Below are 21,683 nucleotides of genomic sequence, written 5' to 3' on the forward strand. Positions count from 1 at the left end.
GCGGCAAACGGGATTGCCGGAGCTGCGGGAGCGGCCGGGACCGCCGGGACCGGGGGTGGGCCCCGCCCGGAACGCGCGCCGGCCGCGCTCAGGATCTGATGGATCCGTCAGTGGATCCGCCACTGGATCCGTCAGGGGATCCGCCGCTGGTTCTGCCAGTGGATCCGTCAGTGGATCGGTCAGTGGATGCGCCGCTGGATGCGCCGCTGCATCCGCCGCTGGATCTGCGCCGCTGGATCCGCCACTGGATCCGCCGTTGCATCCGCCAATGGATCTGCGCCGCTGGATCCGCCGGTGGATCCGCCACTGGATCCGCTGATGGATCCGCCAATGGATCTGCGCCGCTGGATCCACCAGTGGACCCGCCACTGGATCCGTCAGTGGATCTGCCACTGGATCCGCCGCTGGATCCATCAGTGGATGCGCCGCTGGATCCGTCTCTGGATCTGTCCCTGGATCCGCCGCTGGATCCGTCAGGGGATCCGGCCCTGGATCTGCCCCTGGATCCGTCTCTGGATCCGTCACGGGATCTGTCACTGGATCCTGCCCGGGCCGCGGCCGCCGGGGGCACGGGCTGCACGCCGGCCCCGCCGGGAGCGCCTCGGCCGACCCGGGATTGGGCGGGGCTGGGCGGGGCTTATCGGGAACTGGGCGGGGTTTATCCGGACTGGGCGGGGTTTATCCGGACTGGGCGAGGTTTATCCGGACTGGGCGGGGTTTATCCGGACTGGGCGGGGTTTATCCGGACTGGGCGGGGTTTATCCGGACTGGGCGGTGTTTATCCGGACTGGGCGGGGTTTATCCGGACTGGGCGGGGTTTATCCGGACTGGGCGGGGTTTATCTGGACTGGGCGGGGTTTATCCGGACTGGGCGGGGTTTATCCGGACTGGGCGGGGTTTATCTGGACTGGGCGGGGTTTATCCGGACTGGGCGGGCTTTATCCGGACTGGGCGGGGTTTATCCGGACTGGGCGGGGTTTATCCGGACTGGGCGGGGTTTATCCGGAATGGGCGGGGTTTATCCGGACTGGGCGGGGTTTATCCGGACTGGGCGGGGTTTGGGCCGGCCCCCGCCCGGCTCCAGCCCCGCTGCGCCGCCCGGGCCGCGCTTTTCCCACCCGCGCCGGCCGGAGCCCGGCGGCGCTTCCCGGCGGCGCGGAACGTTCTGGAACGTTTTCCCTGGGAAGTCCTTTTCCCTGGAATGTTCCCTTCCCTCTCTCTCTCTCTCACCGTCGCCGTCACGAGGCCGGGTTTGAACTCCGGCCTCGGCCGAGCTCGGCTGTGGCCGCCCCGCCGCCCGACGGGGCGCTGCCGTTCCCGAAGGCGGGAATTCGGACGGGACCGAGCCGAGTCTGGATCCCAAAGTTTGGGATCTGGGGGGGAATCTCATCCCCAAATCCCGGAATTCCCATGGGAAGGAAGGAGGCAAACTTGGATCCCAAATTTTGGGATTTTAGGGTGATCCCGTCCCCAAATCCCAGAATTCCGATAGGAAGGCGAGTTTGGATCCCAAATTTTGGGATTTTGGGGTGACCCTGTCCCCAAATCCTGGAATTCCGAGGGGAAGGAGCTGAACTTGGATCCCAAATCCCGGATTTTGGGGGGAAAACTCATCCCCAAATCCAGGAATTCTGATGGGAAAGAGCCGAGTTTGGATCCCAAATCCCGGATTTTGGGGGGATCCTGTTCCCAAATCCCAGAATTCCAAGCGGGAGGAGCCGAGTTTGGATCCCAAATTTTGGGATCTGGGGGCAGTCCCATCCCCCATCCCTCACCCTGGGCTGTGATTCCCAAATCCCGGAATTCCAAGGGGGAGGAGCCGAGTTCGGATCCCAAATTTTGGGATTTGGGGGCGGTCCCGCTGCCCCTTCCCGGCGCCCCATCCCGGGAATTTGGGGAATTCCGGGAATTCCGGACCCGCTCTTGGCATTTCCCGTTCCCAAAATTCCGCCCCGGGAGCGACCCCGGAGCAAAAACTGCGCGGGGGGATCGGGAATTCTGGGAATTTTGTTGGGATTTGGGGAGGATTCGGGGGAAAATTTGGGGAATTTTGGGAATTTGGGGGGTTTTCGGGAAATTTCGGGGAGATTCTCGGGGAATTGGGGGATTTTCAGGAATTTTGGGGCGAGTTTTGGGAATTTATGGGGGTTTTTTGGGAATTTGGGGGGATTTAGGGGAGATCTTCGGGAATTCGGAGGGATTTTTGGGAATTTGGGGGATTTTTTGGGAATTTGGGGGGGTTGGGGGAATTAATGGGGGAATTTGAGGGATTCTTGGGAAGTTGGGGGGAATTTTTTTGGGATTATTTTTGTGAATTTGGGGGGAAGAATTTCGGGAACTCGGAGGGATTTTCGGGAATTTGGGGGGATTCGGGGGAATTTTGGGGAATTTGGGGGGGAATTTTCAGGATTTTGGGGGGAGTTGGGATTTTGGGGAATTTGGGAAGATTTCGGGAATTAAGGGGGCATTTGGGGGGGATTTTTGGGAATTGGGGAGGTTTTTTGGGAATTGGGGGATTTTTTGGGGATTTGGGGGATTTTTTGGGGATTTGGGGGATTTTTTTGGGATTTGGGGGATTTTTTTGGGAATTGGGGGATTTTTTTGGGATTCGGGGGATTTTTTTGGGATTCGGGGGAATTTTGGGGATTTTCAGGATTTTTGGGAGGAGGAATTGTGGGATTTTAAGGAATTTGGAGGAACTTTGGGAGGATTTTCAGGATTTGGGGGGAGGGGGGCCAGTTGTGGGATTTCTGGGAATTTTTAGGATTTGTGGGAATTTTTTTTGAATTTTGGGGGGGAATTTGCCGGGGCTGAGACCGGGAACTCGGTGCAGGGACGGAGCCGGGATCATCCCGACGGGATTTTTGGGAATTTGGGGAGGATTTTTGGGAATTCCGGGGGGCTGAGCCCCGGGACAGGGCTGGGATCATCCCGACGGGATTTTTGGGAATTTGGGGAGGATTTTTGGGAATTCCGGGGGGCTGAGCCCCGGGACAGGGCTGGGATCATCCCGACGGGATTTTTGGGAATTTGGGGAGGATTTTTGGGAATTCCGGGGGGCTGAGCCCCGGGACAGGGCTGGGATCATCCCGACGGGATTTTTTGGGAATTTGGGTGAGATTTTGAGGGATTTGAGGGGGAATTCGAGGGGATTCCCGGGAATTCGGGGGAATTGTCGGGAATTTGAAGGACGTTTGGGGCAATCTGGGGATTTTCGGGAATTTGGGGGGGTTTTTTTGGGAAATTCGGGGGGGTTGGTTTTTGGGATCATCCCAACGGGATTTGGGACCTGGGGGGGGGGGGAGGGGACGACCCCAAAACCTTCCCGGGTTTGGGAATGGCGGAAATGGATCGGATCCCGATCCCGATCCCGATCCCGATCCCGATCCCTGGCCTGTGGGATCCCCGGGAAGCGACGGCCCCTTTTCCCTGGAACATTCCCAGATTCCCGCCCAGCCCCCCGTCGGAGCTCTTCCCGTTTTCCCACTTTTCCCGTCGTTTTTTTTTTTTTTTCCCCCAGGATTTCAGGGATTCCCCCACCCCCATTCCCAGAGAACGCCGGGAATTCAGCACAATTCCAAAGGGGGGAAAAGAAAAATAAAAATTCCCAATTCCCGACAATTCCCAGCGGGAAGAACGGCAGAGGCGGCGCCGGGGATCCCGATTCCCGGGAATTCCCGGGAATTCCCTCCCGTTGTCCTTGGAAAAGCGGGAGAACCTTCCCGAGGGTTTGGTTTTTTTGTCGTTGTTTTTTTTTTTCGGGAGGCACAGTTCGTTTTCCAGGGAATTCTGTCGGCGCCGGGAACGTTCCCAGGGCGGAGGGAGCCTCACATGAAATCGTCCGAGTCGTTCCCGTCCTGCCGGAAAAACGGGAAGGTGGGGATTCCCGGGAAACGCCGGGACGGCTCGCGGGAGGGATTTCTGGGACGATCCCGTTCCAATCCCACCATTTCCCGGCATCTCGGGGCTCTCCGGCTTCTCCCTGGAAGCTTCGGGGTCTGGAGGACTCCCTCGGAGCTCCGGGAATTCCCAGCATTCCCATTCCCACGATTCCCGTTATTCCCAGTTATCCCATTCCCATTCCCAGTGCCATTATTCCCATGATTCCCATGCCGTGATTCCCACGATTCCTGTTATTCCCAAAATCGCTGTCATTCCCATGATTCCCCTCATCCCAATCCCACGATTCCCGTCATTCCCACGCCATTCTCCCCATTCCCACTATTCCCATCACTCTCAATCCCGTTATCCCACTATTCCCATTTCCCCCAGTATCCTCATCCCACTCCCGTCATTCCCATTCTCAATCCCATTATTCCCATCCTCACCATTCCCATTATTCCCATTATTCCCAATCCCATCATTCCCATTCTTCCCATTCTCCTCATCATTCCCGTTCCCATCATTCCCAATCCCATTATTCTCATTCTTCCCATTATTCCAATGATTCCCATTCCCATTTTCCCCATTATTCCCAATCCCGTTAATCCCATTATCCCATTCCCATTATCCCATTCCGATTATTCCCATTCCCATCATTCCCATTCCCATCGTTCCCATTCCCATTTTCCCCATTATTCCCAATCCCAATCCCATTCTTCCCATTCCCATCATTCCCATTCCCATCATTCCCATTCCCATTCCCATCATTCCCATTCCCATCGTTCCCATTCCTGATGATTCCCGATTCCCAAGCCCATCAGTCTCATTATTCCCGCTCCCATCCATTCCCATCACTCCCATCGTTCCCAAGATTCCCAAGATTCCCATCATTCCCAAGATTCCCACCGTTCCCGTCGTTCCCGTTCCCAGCCCCTTCCCCTCAGGCCCCGGGGGCAGGTCGGAATTCCGGGAATTCCGTCCCTTTCCCCAGGAATTCCCGGGAATTCTCACCTGGTTGGAGGACATGTTCTCGGCCTTCATCAGGGACGAGTAGCTCCTGTGGAGAATTCCCAGTTATCCCAGAATTCCAAAGGGTTTTCCCTCCGGACCAGCCCTCGCCCACTGGTTAGCCCGGAATTCCTTCCTCCCAGCCGGGAAATCCCGGATTTGGGATCCCAATCCCTGTTTTCCCGCTGGGGAGATCCCGGAATTCCGGAAATCCCGGGTTTTGTGGTGCCCAGGGAGGGCGGAGCTCCCCCGGGAATCCCAAATTCCCGAATTCCCGAATCCCCGGGGAGGAATTCCCGGGTGACATTCCGGGACATCCCGGCCCCTCATTCCCGGTTATCCGGGATCGGGAATTCCAGAGGAAATCCCAGGGCCAATTCCAGAGGGAACTTCAGTTCCAAAGGGAATTCCAGAAAAAAAAAAAAATTCCAGAGGCAATCCTGCTGGCGACCCCGAAGAGAATTCCGAAGGGAATCCAGAGAGAATTCCAGAGGGAATTCCAAAAGGAATTCCCAAGGGAATCCCCGGGATAATTCCAGAGGGAATTCTGGATGCAACTCCAGCGGGAACTGGAATTCCAACGGGAACTCCGGAAGCGATTCCAGAGGCAATTCCAGAGGGAATTCCGGATATAATTCCAAAAGAAATTCCGGTGGGAATTCCAGTGCTAATTCCAGAGGCAATTCCGGTGGGAATTCCAAAGGGGCTTCGGGAATCCTTCCGGAGACAATTCCAAAGGGGAGCCAGAACTAACTCCGCCCGGAATTCCCGGCGGAGCTCCGGAGATCGCTCCGGAGGCCATTCCAAAGGCAATTCCAGAGGGAATTCCAGAGGCAATTCCAGATATAATTCCAAAAGAAATTCTAGTGGGAATTCCAGTGCTAATTCCAAAGACAATTCCAAAGGCAATTCCAGAGGGAATTCTAGAGGGAATTCCAAAGGGAATTCCGGATATAATTCCAAAAGAAACTGCAGTGGGGGGAATTGCAGTGGGAATTCCAGAGGCAATTCCAGTGGGAATTCCAGTGATAATTCCAAAGACAATTCCAAAGGCAATTCCAGAGGCAATTCCAAAGGGAATTCCAGAGGCAATTCCAGAGGCAATTCCGGATATAATTCCAAAAGAAACTGCAGTGGCAATTCCAGAGGCAATTCCGGTGGGAATTCCCAAGGGAAGCCAGAACGACCTGCGCCCGGAATTCCCGGCGGAGCTCCGGGAGACGCCCGCGGAGGCGACTCCGAAGGGAGCCCGGAGGCGACGCCCCGTCCCGGCGTTCCCGGCGCCCCTCCCCCCCTCGAGGCCGGAATTCCCGGCATTCCCGGCATTCCCGGCATTCCCGGCATTCCCACCTGAGCTCCTCCAGCTCCCGCTTTTTCCGCAGCTCCTCCTTCTGGGCGCGCCGGGCGTCGCGCAGCTGCCGCCGGCGCCGGCCGCGCTCCTCGCGGTCGCGGCTCTCGCGCTCGGCCGCCAGGTCCGGGAAGCGCTCCACGCGCGTCCGCTCCAGGCGCCGCAGCCGCTCCGAGGGCCGCCGCTGCTCCACCGCCAGCGAGCGCACCTGCCGCCATTCCCGGAAAAAAACACGGGAAAAATAATAATGGGAATGGGAACGGGAATGGCCGCTGCTCCACCGCCAGCGAGCGCACCTGCCGCCGCCGGCATTCCCGGAAAAAAAACGGGAAAAATAATAATGGGAATGGGAACGGCCGCCGCTGCTCCACCGCCAGCGAGCGCACCTGCCGCCACCGGCATTCCCGGAAAAAAAACGGGAAAAATGGGAATGGGAATGGCCGCGGCTCCACCGCCAGCAAGCGCACCTGCCGCCGGCATTCCCGGAAAAAAAAACGGGAAAAATAATGGGAATGGGAATGGGAACGGCCGCCGCTGCTCCACCGCCAGCGAGCGCACCTGCCGCCATTCCCGGAAAAAAAACGGGAAAAATAATAATGGGAATGGGAACGGCCGCCGCTCCACCGCCAGCGAGCGCACCTGCCGCCATTCCCGGAAAAAAAACGGGAAAAATAATAATGGGAATGGGAATGGCCGCCGCTCCACCGCCAGCGAGCGCACCTGCCGCCACCGGCATTCCCGGAAAAAAACACGGGAAAAATAACGGGAATGGGAATGGCCGCCGCTGCTCCACCGCCAGCGAGCGCACCTGCCGCCACCGGCATTCCCGGAAAAAAAACGGGAAAAATAATGGGAATGGGAATGGGAATGGGAACGGCCGCGGCTCCACCGCCAGCGAGCGCACCTGCCACCACCGGCATTCCCGGAAAAAAAACGGGAAAAATAATGGGAATGGGAATGGGAATGGGAACGGCCGCGGCTCCACCGCCAGCGAGCGCACCTGCCGCCACCGGCATTCCCGGAAAAAAAAACGGGAAAAATGGGAATGGGAACGGCCGCTGCTCCACCGCCAGCGAGCGCACCTGCCGCCGGGATTCCCGGAAAAAAACACGGGAAAAATAATAATGGGAATGGGAACGGCCGCCGCTCCACCGCCAGCGAGCGCACCTGCCGCCACCGGCATTCCCGGAAAAAAACACGGGAAAAATAACGGGAATGGGAATGGGAATGGCCGCGGCTCCACCGCCAGCGAGCGCACCTGCCGCCGCCGGCATTCCCGGAAAAAAAACGGGAAAAATAATGGGAATGGGAACGGCCGCGGCTCCACCGCCAGCGAGCGCACCTGCCGCCGGGATTCCCGGAAAAAAAACGGGAAAAATAATAATGGGAATGGGAATGGGAATTGACGCTCCGCCATCAGTGTGAGCACCTGGAATTCCCGAAAAATTGGGAAAAATCCCAAAAAATGGGAAAAAATTCCCAGAAAAACAGGAATGAGAGGTGGAATTGACGCTCTATGTCAGCGTGAGCACCTGGAATTCCCAGAAAAATGGGGAAAATTCCCAGAAAAATGGAAACGAGAGCGGGAATTGGCGCTCCACCGTCAGCGTGAGCACCTGGGCAGCCCCAGGAAAACGGGAAAATCCCGATTTCGCCACGGCCCCTTTCCCCGGATTCCCGCATTCCCCGAATTCCCGGAGTTCCCCGAATTCCCGCATTCCCCGGATTCCCGCGTTCCCCGAATTCCCCAAATTCCCGGCATTCCCCGAATTCCCGGCATTCCCCAAATTCCCAGCGTTCCCCGAATTCCCGGCATTCCCCGAATTCCCGGCGTTCCCCGAATTCCCGGCATTCCCCAAATTCCCGGCATTCCCCAAATTCCCGGCGTTCCCCGAATTCCCGGCATTCCCCGAATTCCCGCATTCCCCGGATTCCCGCATTCCCCAGATTCCCGGCACTCCCCGGATTCCCGGCACTCCCCGGATTCCCGCATTCCCCGAATTCCGGCATTCCCCGGATTCCCGGCATTCCCCGGATTCCCGGCATTCCCCGGATTCCCGGCGTCCCTCACGTCCTTCTGCCGGTGGAAGCCGATCTGGCCCACGTCCATGTCGGGGGTTTTCCGCAGGTTGCTCCAGGGCGTGTAAACCACCGTCACCGAGCTCAGCTTGCAGCCTGCCGGAGCACCGGGAAAACGCCGGGAAAACGCCGGGATAACGCCGGGAAAACGCCGGGAAAACACCGGGAAAACACCGGGAAAACACCGGGAAAACGCCGGGATAACGCCGGGATAACGCCGGGATAACGCCGGGAAAACACCGGGATAACGCCGGGATAACGCCGGGAAAACACGGGGAAAACACCGGGAAAACACCGGGAAAACGCCGGGATAACGCCGGGATAACGCCGGGAAAACACGGGGGAAAAACAGGGAAAACACGGGGAAAACACGGGGAAAACACCGGGAAAACACGGGGAAAACACCGGGAAAACGCCGGGAAAACGCCGGGATAACGCCGGGATAACGCCGGGAAAACACCGGGAAAACACCGGGAAAACACCGGGAAAACACCGGGAAAACACGGGGGAAAAACAGGGAAAACACGGGGAAAACACGGGGAAAACACCGGGAAAACACCGGGAAAACACGGGGGAAACACCGGGAAAACACGGGGGAAACACGGGGAAAACACCGGGAAAACACGGGGAAAACACCGGGAAAACACGGGGGAAACACGGGGGAAAAACAGGGAAAACACCAGGAAAACACGGGGAAAACACGGGGAAAACACCGGGAAAACACCGGGATAACGCCGGGATAACGCCGGGAAAACACCGGGAAAACACCGGGAAAACACGGGGAAACACCGGGAAAACACCGGGAAAACACCGGGAAAACACCGGGAAAACACGGGGGAAACACGGGGGAAACACCGGGAAAACACGGGGAAAACACGGGGGGAAAATGGGGGAGAAATGGGGGGAAAATGAGTGAAAAATAGGAAAAAAACGTGGGGAAAAAAGGTGGGAAAAAATGTGGGAACGAACGGGAAAAATGGAGGGAAAACGAGGGAGAAACGGGGGGAAAAATGGGGGGAAAATGGGGGAAAAATGGGGGAAAAATGGGGGAAAAATGGGGGAAAAATGGGGAAAAATGGGGAAATGATGGGAAAACAATGGGGAAAACCAGGGAAAATTTGGGGGGAAAATGGGGGAAATGGGGGGAAAATTTGGGAAAGATGTGAGAAAATGTGGGAAAAAATAGGGGGAGAATGTGGGGGAAAAATGGGGAAAATGGGGGGGAAAATGTTGGGAGAACAGGGAAAGATGGGAAAAGGAGTGGGAAAAACGGGGGAAATGGGGAGAAAAATAAGGAAAAAAGAAAAAACACGGGAAAAATGGGAAAAAATGGGGAAAATGGGGAAAAACGGGAAAAATGGGAAAAAAGGGGGAAAAATGTGGAAAAAATAAGAAAAAAAAAGGAAAAACACGGGAAAAATGGGGGAAAACGGGGAAAAAAGGAGGAAAAATGGAAAAAAGGGGGAAAACATGGAAAAAAAATAAAAAAGAAAAATCATGGGGAAAATGGAGGAAAAATGGGGGAAAATGGGGAAAACCGGGAAAAATGGGAAAAAAACGGGGAAAATGTGGAAAAAAAGGAAAAAAAACGGGAAAAATGGGAAAAAATGGGAAAAAAATGGGAAAGAAAAGGGGGGAAAGGGGAAAAAAAAAAGAAGGAGAAAAGTCGAGGAAAAAAGGGAGAAAAAAGTGGGAAAACTGTGGGAAAAAGTGGGAATCAATGAGGGCGGGGGGAAAACTGGGAAAACCGGGGGTGGGGGAGGGGCAGAACCGCTGGGATTCCCGGGGGGGAAACTGGGAACACCGGGGTGGGGGAGGGGCAGAACCGCCGGAATTCCCAGATTGTCCCGGGGGGGGAACTGGGGGTGGGGGAGGGGCAGGACCGCCGGGATTCCCGGAGGGAAAAACTGGGAACACCGGGGTGGGGGAGGGGCAGGACGGGCGGAATTCCCGGATTTCCCCGGGGGGGGGGGAACACCGGGGTGGGGGAGGGGCAGGAGGGCGGAATTCCCGGATTTCCCGGGGGGGGGGGGGAACACCGGGGTGGGGGAGGGGCAGGAGGGCGGAATTCCCGGATTGTCCCGGGGGGGAACTGGGGGTGGGGGAGGGGCAGACGGGCGGAATTCCCGGATTGTCCCGGCGCACCCTGGATGCTGTTGGCCTTCACCAGGTGGGCGCAGTCGCTCAGCACCTCCTTGGGAACGTCGTCCAGCGTCTGGCCCTGCGCGCGCAACGCCCCGCCAGGGCGCCCTGGGAATTCCGGCCGCCGCGGCCCCGGCACCGCCCGGAGCTCGGCCCCGGCCTCCGCAGGGAACCCCTGACTTGGCCCAAGGTTTGTCCTCATGCTTTCCTCAGGGAATTCCCACTTTTCCCAAGGCTTTTCCCAAGTTTCCTCATGCTTTCCTGAGGGAATTCCCACTTTTCCCAAGGCTTTTCCCCAAGTTTCCCACTTTTCCCAAGGTTTTTCCCAAGGTTTCCCATTTTTCCCAAAATTTTTCCCAAGTTTCCCACGGTTTCCCACTTTTCCCAGGGTTTTCCCCAAGTTTCCCACTTTTCCCAAGGCTTTTCCCTCATGGTTTCCTGAGGGAATTCCCACTTTTCCCAAGGTTTTTCCTAAGGTTTCCCACGGTTTCCCACTTTTCCCAAGGTTTTTCCCAAGTTTTCCCATGGTTTCCTGAGAGAATTCCCACTTTTCCCAGGGTTTTCCCCAAGTTTCCCACTTTTCCCAAAGCTTTTCCCAAATTTCCCACCATTTCCCACTTTTCCCAAGGTTTTTCCCAAGGTTTCCCAGGAATATCCCACTTTTCCCAAGGCTTTTCCCAAGTTTTCCTCATGGTTTCCTGAGGGAATTCCCACTTTTCCCAGGGTTTTTCCCAAGGTTTCCCACTTTTCCCAAGGTTTTTTCCCAAGGTTTCCCATTTTTCCCAAGGCTTTTCCCAAGTTTCCCACGGTTTCCCATTTTTCCCAAGGGTTTTTCCCAAGTTTCCCACTTTTCCCAAGACTTTCCCCAAGGTTTCCCAGGAATATCCCACTTTTCCCAAGGTTTTCCCCAAGGTTTCCCAGGAATATCCCACTTTTCCCAAGGTTTTTTCCCAAGTTTTCCCACTTTTCCCAAAGCTTTTCCCAAATTTCCCACGGTTTCCCATTTTTCCCAAGGTTTTTCCCATTTTTCTTCATGGTTTCCTGAGGGAATTCCCACTTTTCCCAAGGTTTTTCCCAAGGTTTTTTCCCAAGTTTCCCACCATTTCCCATTTTTCCCAAGGTTTTTCCCAAGTTTTCCCATGGTTTCCTGAGGGAATTCCCACTTTTCCCAAGGTTTTTTCCCAAGTTTCCCACTTTTCCCAAAATTTTTCCCAAGTTTCCCACGGTTTCCCACTTTTCCCAGGGTTTTTCCCAAGGTTTTTCCCAAGTTTTCCCACTTTTCCCGAGCTTTTTCCCAAATTTCCCACGGTTTCCCATTTTTCCCAAAATTTTTCCCAGGTTTCCCACGGTTTCCCACTTTTCCCAGGGTTTTCCCCAAGTTTCCCACTTTTCCCAAGGCTTTTCCCAAGTTTTCCCATGGTTTCCTGAGGGAATTCTCACTTTTCCCAAGGCTTTTCCCAAATTTCCCACAGTTTCCCACGGTTTCCCAAGGTTTTTCCCAAGGTTTTTTCCCAAGTTTCCCACTTTTCCCAAAATTTTTCCCAAGTTTCCCACAGTTTTCCACTTTTGCCGAGGTTTTCCCCAAGGTTTCCCCAGTTTTCCCCTTTTTTCCCAAGGCTTTTCCCAAGGTTTCCCATGGTTTCCTGAGAGAATTCCCACTTTTCCCAAGGCTTTTTCCCAAGTTTCCCACCATTTCCCACTTTTCCCAAGGCTTTTTCCCAAGTTTCCCACCATTTCCCACTTTTCCCAAGGTTTTTCCCAAGGTTTCCCAGGAATATCCCATTTTTCCCAAGGTTTTTCCCAAGTTTCCCCATGGTTTCCTGAGGGAATTCCCACTTTTCCCAAGGTTTTTCCTAAGGTTTCCCACGGTTTCCCATTTTTCCCAAGGTTTTTCCCAATTTTCCTCATGGTTTCCTGAGGGAATTCTCACTTTTCCCAAGGCTTTTCCCAAATTTCCCACGGTTTCCCAAGGTTTTTCCCAAGGCTTTTTCCCAAGTTTCCCATGGTTTCCCCACTTTTCCCGAGGTTTTTCCCAAGGTTTTTTTCCCAAGTTTTCCCACTTTTTCCGAGGTTTTTCCCAGGGTTTCCCAGGAATATCCCATTTTCCCCAAGGTTTTTCCCATTTTTTCCCATGGTTTCCCACGGTTTCCCCACTTTTCCCGAGGTTTTTCCCAAGGTTTCCCAGGAACATCCCATTTTTCCCAAGGTTTTTCCCAAGTTTCCTCATGGTTTCCTGAGGGAATTCCCACTTTTCCCAAGGTTTCCCACTTTTCCCAAAGCTTTTCCCAAGTTTTCCCACGGTTTCCCACTTTTCCCGAGGTTTTTCCCAAGGTTTTTTCCCACGTTTTCCCACTTTTCCCAAGGCTTTCCCCAAGGTTTCCCAGGAACATCCCGTTTTTCCCAAGGTTTTTCCCCGGGAATAAATCCCAGTTTTCCCAGTTTCCGGAGGGAAATCCCGCTTTTCCCCAAGGTTTCTCCCACTTCTCCCGAGGTTTTCCCCAAGCTTTCCCGGGAATCTCCTGATTTTTCCCGACTTTCCCGAGGACGTTCTCATCTTCCCCAAGTTCATTCCCGGCGTTTCCAAAGGCGTATCCCGCTTTTCCGGAGGTTTTTCCCAGTTTTCCCAAAATTTTCTCGGGGATTTTCCAATTTCCCCACAATTTCCCAGGGATATCCCAAAATTCCCAAGGTTTTTCCCAAGTTTCTGGGGGAAATCCCAATTTTCCCAGGGGTATCCCAAAATTCCCAAGGTTTTTCCCAATTTCCCCCAAAGTTTCCCCAGATTTTCCGGGAGAATATCCCGACTTTTCCCAAAGTTTTCCCCAAGTTTTTCCGGGAGATATCCCGATTTTCCCGAGGAATATCCCAAATTTCCCAAGGAATATCCCAAATTTCCCGAGGAATATCCCGATTTTCCCGTGAATTTCCCGAGGAATATCCCGAATTCCCGAGGAATATCCCGAATTTCCGAGGAATATCCCGATTTTCCCGAAGGCTTTCCCAAACATTCCCAGGAACATCCCGATTTTCCCGAGACTTTCCCCGATTTTCCGGGTTTTTTTCCGGGTTTTTTACCTTGTGCAGCCGCAGGTAGACGTGGGCGGAGGAGAGTTTGTCCACGTGGAACCTGCGGAAAACCCGGAACGTTCCCTGGGAATGCCGGGAAAAAGGCGGGAAAACGGGGCGGAAACGGGAAAATCGGGAAAAATTGGGAAAAATAGAACTGGGAAAGTGGGAAAGAAGGCGGGAAAAGAGAGAAAATGTGGGAAAAATGGGGGAGAGGGGAAAAAAGTGGGAAAAGTTGGGAAAGAAATGGGGGGAAATGGGAGAAAAGCGGGAAAAGTGGAAAAAAGCGGGAAAAACGTGGGGAAAAGGGGGAAAGGTGGGAAAAGCAGGAAAAAAGGGGAAAATGTGGGAAAAGTGGGAAAACACGGGAGAAACGGGAAAAAGGGGGAAAAGAAAAGGAAAATGGGGAAAATTGGGGAAAAAGTGGGAAAATGTGGGAAATATGGGGGAAATGAAAAGGAAAATGGGGGAAAAGTGGGAAAATTGTGGGAAAAATGGGGAAGGGAAAAAGGGGGGAATGGGAAAAATCGGGAAAAAAGGGGAAAATGTGGGAAAAGTGGGGGGAAATGGGGAAAAATGGGGAAAAAAGTGGGAAAAAGGGGGAAAAGTGGGAAAAATGGGGAAAACGGTGAAAGGAAAAAGGGGAAAGGGGGGAAAGTGGGAAATGAGTGGGAGAAATGGGAAAAAAACCAGGAAAAATGGGGAAAAAGGGAAAAAAAGCGAGAGAAATGGGGGGAAAGTGGGAAAATTTGGGAAAAATGGGGGAAAAGGGAAAAAAAAGGGAGAGAAATGGGGGAAAAGGAAAATGGGGAAAAGGAAAATGGGGAAAAAGTGGGAAATTGTGGGAAAAATGGGGAAGGGAAAAAGGGGGGAATGGGAAAAATCGGGAAAAAAGGGGGGAAACGGGGGAAAGTGGGAAAAGCAGGAAAAAAAGGGAAAAATGTGGGAAAATTGTGGGAAAAATGGGGAAAAGTGGGAAATGTGTGGGAAAAATGGGAAAAGAATGGGAAAAAAGGGGGAAAAGTGAGGAAAATTGGGAAAAAAGTGGGAAAAAATGTGGGAAAAATGGGGAAAAAGAAAGGGAAAAGGGGGAAAAGTGGGAAAGGGGTGGGAGAAATGGGGAAAACCAGGAAAAAACGGGGGAAGGGGAAAAAAGGGGGAAAATCTGGGGGAAAAAGGGAGAAATTGGGAAAAAAAGGGGGAAAAGTCAGGAAGGGAGTGGGGAAAGTGTGGGAAAAACGGGGGAAACGTGGGAAATGTGGGGGAGAAGGGGAAAAATGGGGGAAAAAGGGGGAAAAGGGGAAAAGTTGGGAAGGGAGAGAGAAAAAAGCGGGAAAAGTCGGGGAGGAAAGTCGGGAAGTTGGGATTTGGGGGGGCTGGGGGATGCCGGCACCCACCAGACGTCCTCGGGCCAGCCGTACTTGATCAGATCCTCGTCTGCGGGAAGGGAGCGCGCTCGGAGAGGCCGGGAACGGCGGCCGCCAATCCGAACCCCGAACCCCGAACCCCGAATCCCGAATCCCGAACCCCGAATCCCGAACCCCGAACCCCGAATCCCAAATCCCGAACCCCGAATCCAAATCCCGAATCCCGAATCCCGAACCCCGAATCCAAATCCCGAATCCCGAATCCCGAACCCCGAATCCAAACCCCGAATCCCGAACCCCGAATCCAAATCCCGAACCCCGAATCCCAAATCCCGAACCCCGAATCCCGAATCCAAATCCCGAATCCCGAATCCCGAATCCCGAATCCCGAATCCCAAACCCCGAATCCCGAATCCCGAACCCCGAACCCCGAACCCCGAATCCCGGATCCCGAACCCCGAACCCCGAATCCCGAATCCCGAATCCTGAATCCCGAACCCTGAATCCCAAATCCCAAATCCCGAATCCCGAATCCCGAATCCCGAACCCTGAATCCCAAATCCCAAATCCCGAATCCCGAATCCCGAATCCCGAATCCCAAATCCCGAATCCCGAATCCCGAATCCAAATCCCGAATCCCGAATCCCGAATCCCGAACCCCGAACCCCGAATCCCGAATCCCAAATCCCGAATCCCGAATCCCGAATCCCGAACCCCGAATCCAAACCCCGAATCCCGAACCCCGAATCCCGAACCCCGAATCCAAATCCCGAACCCCGAACCCCGAATCCCGAACCCCGAATCCAAACCCCGAATCCCGAACCCCGAATCCCGAATCCCGAACCCCGAATCCAAATCCCGAACCCCGAACCCCGAATCCCGAACCCCGAATCCAAATCCCGAACCCCGAACCCCGAATCCCGAATCCCGAATCCCGAATCCCGAATCCCGAACCCCGAATCCCAAATCCCGCCCCCAAACCCTGGGATTCCCAACCCCAAATCCCAGAATTCCCAGCCCAGATCCAGCCCCAAATCCCGGGATTCTGACCCCACATTCCCAGGACTCCAACCCCAAATCCCGGAATTCCCAAACCCCAAATCCCGGAATTCCCAACCCCCAAATCCATCCCCAGCCCCAAATCCAGCCTCAAATCCCGGGAATCCCAACCCAAATCCGACCCCAAATCCCGGAATTCCCAGCCTCGAATCCAGCCCCAATTCCGACCCCAAATCCCGGAATTCCCAATGCAAATCCCGGGATTCCCGACCCCAAATCCCGGAATTCCCAAATCCCGGGATTCCCGACCCCAAACCCCAGAATTCCCAAATCCCGGAATTCCCAAATCCCGGGATTCCCGACCCCAAATCCCGGAATTCCCAAACCCCAGAATTCCCAAATCCCGGGATTCCCGACCCCAAATCCCAGAATTCCCAAATCCCAGAATTCCCAAATCTCGGGATTCCCGACCCCATTCCCAGCAGGAATCCAGCCCTGCCTGGGGAGGGAGAAAACCCCTGGGAAAAATCCTGGAAAAATCCTCTGGAAAACGCCCCTGGAGAGGGGAGAACTCCGAAAAAATCCCCCAAAATCCCCAACAAACCCAAGGAATTCCGAGGAAAAGGGGGAAAAAATTCCAAGAAAAATAAGGAAAAAATTCCAAGGACAAAAATGGAAAAAAATCCCAGGAAAAAAAAAGTGAAAAATTCCAAGAAAAGTGGGAGAATTCCCAGGAAAAATTCCAAGAAAAGAAAGGGGAGAATTCCAAGAAAAGTGGGAGAATTCCAATGGGAAAATGGGAGAAAATCCAAGGGAAAAATGGGAAAATTCCAAGAAAAAAAAGGGAAAAAATTCCAAGAAAACCATGAAAATTCCAAAGAAAAAAAAAGGCAAAAAACTCCAAGAAAAAAAAAAAAAAGGGAAAATTCCCGGAAAAACGGGAGAATTCCAAGAGCAAAAAGGAAAAATCCCGAGGAAAACGCGGAACTCCCGGCCCCAAATCCCTGAGAATTCCCGAAACTCCCAAAGAATTCCCAAATTCCCAAGGAATTCCCAAACTCCCAAGGAATTCCCAAACCCCCAAGGAATTCCCAAAAATCCCAAAGAATTCCCGAAAACTCCCAAAGAATCCCCCGAATTCCCAAGGAATTCCCCAATTCCCAAGGAATTCCCCAATTCCCAGAGAATTCCCAAACTCCCAGAGAATTCCCAAACTCCCAAGGAATTCCAAAAATCCCAAAGAATTCCCCGAATTCCCAAAGAATTCCCGAAATTCCCAAAGAACTCCCAAAATTCCCAAAGAATTCCCGAAAATCCCCAAGGAACCCCCCCGAATCCCCGAGGGATCCGGGACTCCCCGAGGAATCCGGGAATCCCCGAGGAATCCGGGAATTCCCGAGGAATCCGGGACTCCCCGAGGGATCCGGGAATCCCCGAGGAATCCGGGAATTCCCGAGGGATCCGGGACTCCCCGAGGGATCCGGGACTCCCCGAGGGATCCGGGAATTCCCGAGGGATCCGGGAATCCCCGAGGGATCCTGGAATCCCCGAGGGATCCGGGACTCGCGGGGGCGGCGGCGACTCACTCTCGTACTTGTCCTTGCCCATGTAGACGGTGTACGCGGCGGCGGCGGCGGCGGCTGCGGACACGGACACGGCGAGTTCCCACGGCGCCCGGGAAACCGGGAAACCGGGAAAACCGGGGAAAAACCCGGGAAAACCCAGGAAAAACCGGGGAAAAACCCGGGAAAAACCCAGGGAAAAACCGAGGAAAACCGGGAAAATCCAGGAAAACCGGGGAAAACCCGGGGAAACCCGGGAAAATCCAGGGAAACCCCGGGAAACCCGGGAAAAACCCAGGGGAAACCGGGAAAAACCCAGGAAAACCGGGAAAACCCAGGAAACCCGGGAAAATCCAGGGAAACCCCGGGAAACCCGGGAAAAACCCAGGGGAAACCGGGAAAACCCGGGGAAAACCGGGAAAACCCGGGAAAGCCCGGGAAAACTGGGGAAAACCGGGAAAACCCGGGAAAATCCGGGAAAAACCCAGGGAAAACCTGGGAAAACCCGGGAAAACCAGGGAAAACCCGGGGAAAACCTGGGAAAAACCGGGAAAACCCAGGGAAAAACCGGGAAAACCGGGGAAAACTCAGGGAAAACCGGGGAAAAACCCAGGGAAAAACCCGGGAAAAACCGGGGAAACCCGGGAAAACCGGGAAAACCCAGGGAAACCCCGGGAAAACCCCGCCCCTCCCCCCGCCGCCGGAACGGGGGGTTCCTGCCCCGTTTTCCCACAGGTTTGCCCGGGTCTTCCCAGGTTTTTCCACATTTTTTCCCGGTTTTTTCCTGGTTTTTTTTCCTCATTTTTTCCCGTTTTTTTTTCCCGTTTTCTTTTTCCCGTTTTTCCTTCTTTTTTTCCTCTTTTTTTCCCGTTTTTTCCTTCTTTTTTTCCCATTTTTTCCGGTTTTTTCCTCTTTTTTTTCCCTTTTTTCTCCTTTTTTCCCATTTTTCCGGTTTTTTCCCTCATTTTTTCTTTCCATTTTTTTCCCATTTTTTTCCCATTTTTTTCCCATTTTTTTCCCTTTTTTCCCTTTTTTCCCTCATTTTTTCCCGGTTCTTTCCTCATTTTTTTCCCGTTTTCCCCCGTTTTTTTTCCTCATTTTTTCCTGTTTTTTTCCCCCCATTATTTCACCATTTCGTTCTTGGGTTTTTTCCCGGTTTTTTCCCGTTTTTCCCCATTTTCCCAGGTTTTTTCCTACTCTCCCGGGTTTTTCCTGTTTTTTCCCATTCTCCCCTGGTTTTCCCATTTCTTTTCCCCATTTTCCCAGGTTTTTGCCCCTTTCCCCCCGTTTTTTCCTGGTTTTCCCCAATTTTTCCCTATTTCCCCCCATTTCCCGCAGGGTTTTTTCCTGGTTTTTCCTCATTTTTCCCAGTTTTTTTCTCCTTTTCCCCGTATTTTCCTATTTTTCCCAGTTTTCCCCACTTCCCCCCGTTTTTCCCAGTTTTCCCCCCGTTTTTCCCCATTTTTCCCCCATCGCTCCAAATTTTTCCTGGTTTTTTTCCCCACCCCCCCAGTTTTTTTCCTCATTTTTTCCTGTTTTTTACCCATTTCCCCAGTTTTTTCTCCCTTTTTTCCCCAATTTTTCCCTGGTTTTTATTTTTCCCCAAGTTTTTTGTCCAGTTTTTTTTTCCTGGTTTTTTTCCCCCTATCTTCCCAGGTTTTTTCCCCCCATTCTTCCACGTTTTTCCCACTTTTCCCAGGCTTTTTCCCCATTTTCCCCCTTTTTTTTCTGTTTTTTTCCCTATTTTTTCCTGGTTTTCCCACGTTTTTCCCCCATTTTTCCCTTTTTTTTTTCCCCCGTTTTTTTCCCCTATTTTTTCCAGGTTTTCCCAGGTTTTTCCCCATTTTTCCCTTTTTTTCCTGGTTTTTTTCCCTATTTTTTCCCACTTTTCCCAGGCTTTTTCTCCATTTTCCCCTTTTTTTTTCGTTTTTTTTTCCCTATTTTTTCCTGGTTTTCCCACGTTTTCCCCCATTTTCCCCATTTTTTTTCCCGTTTTTTTTCCCTATTTTTTCCAGGTTTTCCCCCATTTTCCCCTTTTTTCCCCCCATTTTTTCCTGGTTTTCCCAGGTTTTTTCCCCATTTTTCCCGGGTTTTTTCCCCTATTTTTTCCCGGTTTTCCCAGGTTTTCCCCATTTCCCCCCCCTTTTTTTTTTTTTTCCCGTTTTTTTTTTCCCTATTTTTTCCTGGTTTTCCCACGTTTCCCCCATTTTTTCCCGGGTTTTTTTCCCTTTTTTTTTCTGGTTTTCCCACGTTTTCCCCCATTTTTCTCATTTTTTCCCCATTTTTTTCCCCTATTTTTTCCAGGTTTCCCAGGTTTTTCCCCATTTTCCCCTTTTTTTTTTTTCCCTTTTTTCCCTATTTTTTCCTGGTTTTCCCAGTTTTTTTCCCCATTTTTCCCGGGTTTTTCCCTATTTTTTCCTGGTTTTCCCACGTTTTCCCCCATTTTTCCGGTTTTTTTTTTCCCTATTTTTTCCAGGTTTTCCCAGGTTTTTCCCCTTTTTTTCCCCTATTTTTTCCTGGTTTTCCCCCATTTTTCCCGGTTTTTTTTTCCCTTTTTTCCCTATTTTTTCCTGGTTTTCCCACGTTTTCCCCCATTTTTCCCGGTTTTTTTTTCCCTATTTTTTCCTGGTTTTCCCATTTTTCCCGTTTTTTTTTTTCCTTTCCCCCCCCCGGTATTTTTTTTTTGGACACCCAAACTTCCTCCCCTGAGCCTTTTCCAGGCGGATTTTTTCCCGGGAAAACCCCTCAGGATTCGAATTCCCGGGAAAAACGGGACGTTCAGCACATTCCAGGCTGGAATTCCCAACATTCCCCAAACTCCTCCCACTTCCAGCGGTTTTGGGGGTTTTTTATTTAAATTATTTGTTATTTCTTGGGGAATATTTTCATTCCGAATCCCCCAATTCCCAAAGAATCTTTTATGGAAAAACCCGCAATCAGCGGGAATCTCAAACATTCCAGGAAAATCTGGGGGGAAAAAAAAAAAAAAAACAACGGGAAAAAACCCCAGAATCCAAGGAGAAATTCCCCAAATTTGAGGAGTTTTCCCCGGTTTTTTTTACTCCCAGGTTAAATCCAGGCACATTCCCAAACTTTTGGTTTTTCCGGGGAAAAATTCCACGGGAATTCTCCTCCCTCAGAGAAAAAAAAAATTAAAAAAAAACAGGAAAAAACCCCGCGAATTTTGGGCAATTTCGGCATTCCCAAAGGCTGAGGGGAACCCGGGAAAGGGAAGGGAAACCCCCCGGGAATTCCCGGGGAAAGGCGAGCCCGGGGCAGGAATTCCCAGCTGGAATGTCCCCGGAAAAGTCGGGAACGGGAATCCCCGCCCCGGCCCCCCCGAGCTCCCGCGGCGCCCTCACCGTTGGAGGTGAAGTAAAACACCATGGCTGCGCTGTGCTGAGCCGGCTTGTCCCGCCTTTTCCCGCTTTATTCCTGGTTTTTCCCGGGTTTTTTTTCCCGGTTTTTTTCCCCGGTTTATTCCCGGTTTTCCGTGCCGGGGGCTCCGCCGCCGCTTCCTCCTCAGGGCAGGCCCGGCCGGCACTGCGCACGCGCGGGGGTGACGCCACCACCGGCGCCGAACGAGGCGCATGCGCAAAGCGGTACAAGAGTGCGGGGAGATGGAACTGCGCGTGCGCGAGCGGCCATGATGGTGTACGGCAAATGGAACTCCGCATGAAGCGGCGGCCATGACACCGTACGGCCCAGCGCTGCGCATGCGCACTGGACACTTGCCATGTTTTCTTCTTTTCCGTTTTTCTGTTTCTCCACTTGGCTTTTCCTCTCTTGCCTTTACTGTCTCCCCTTTTTTTTCCTGTTCCTTTTCTTTTTCCCTTTTCCACTTCCCTTTTTGCCCTTCCCTTTCTCCTTTTTTTTTTCTTCCACTTTTTCCCTTTTTTCCCCTTCATTTCCCTTTCTTTCGTCCCCTTCCCTTCCCTTCCCTTCCCTTCCCTTCCCTTCCCTTCCCTTCCCTTCCCTTCCCTTCCCTTCCCTTCCCTTCCCTTCCCTTCCCTTCCCTTCCCCCTCCACTTTTCCCTCCTCCCCGTTTTTTTCCTCTTTTTATCGCCGAAACCGCGCGAAAACCCGGACGGGGCGCAATTAGGACCTAATTAACATATGGAAGGCAGGAGATCAGTCGCCAATAGGGAAGCAAACGCTCCCAGCTGGGCCATTAAGGAGCCATAAAGGAGAATTTCTCTGGGGTTTTGATGTGTAAAAAGCGAATTATCC

General features: G+C 52.8%; 1 protein-coding gene across 2 annotated transcripts; it reads right to left on the reverse strand.

Annotated features, from left to right (window-relative positions):
- Positions 1-3,587: 3,587 nt before the first annotated feature.
- Positions 3,588-21,017, reverse strand: CCDC25 (coiled-coil domain containing 25). 2 transcript variants are annotated; one of them, XM_066174897.1, is made up of 9 exons: positions 20,816-21,015; positions 17,478-17,531; positions 14,923-14,962; positions 13,535-13,586; positions 10,463-10,538; positions 8,310-8,413; positions 6,241-6,446; positions 4,894-4,939; positions 3,588-3,857 (listed from the first exon to the last, which is right to left on the reverse strand). In XM_066174897.1, the coding sequence occupies exons 1-9, from the start codon at positions 20,838-20,840 to the stop codon at positions 3,828-3,830; spliced, it is 633 nt and encodes a 210-aa protein (XP_066030994.1). In that variant the 5' UTR covers positions 20,841-21,015; the 3' UTR covers positions 3,588-3,827. The 2 variants fall into 2 exon arrangements, with proteins under 2 accessions (XP_066030994.1, XP_066030993.1); XM_066174896.1 differs by lacking the exons at positions 3,588-3,857; positions 4,894-4,939; positions 6,241-6,446 and having other exon boundaries at positions 7,587-8,413; positions 20,816-21,017.
- Positions 21,018-21,683: the final 666 nt, after the last annotated feature.

Source organism: Chamaea fasciata, unplaced genomic scaffold, assembly GCF_029207755.1.
Source record: "Chamaea fasciata isolate MVZ Bird 193981 ecotype frontalis unplaced genomic scaffold, bChaFas1.0.hap1 SCAF_1092, whole genome shotgun sequence".
Classification (NCBI taxonomy): domain Eukaryota; kingdom Metazoa; phylum Chordata; class Aves; order Passeriformes; family Sylviidae; genus Chamaea; species Chamaea fasciata.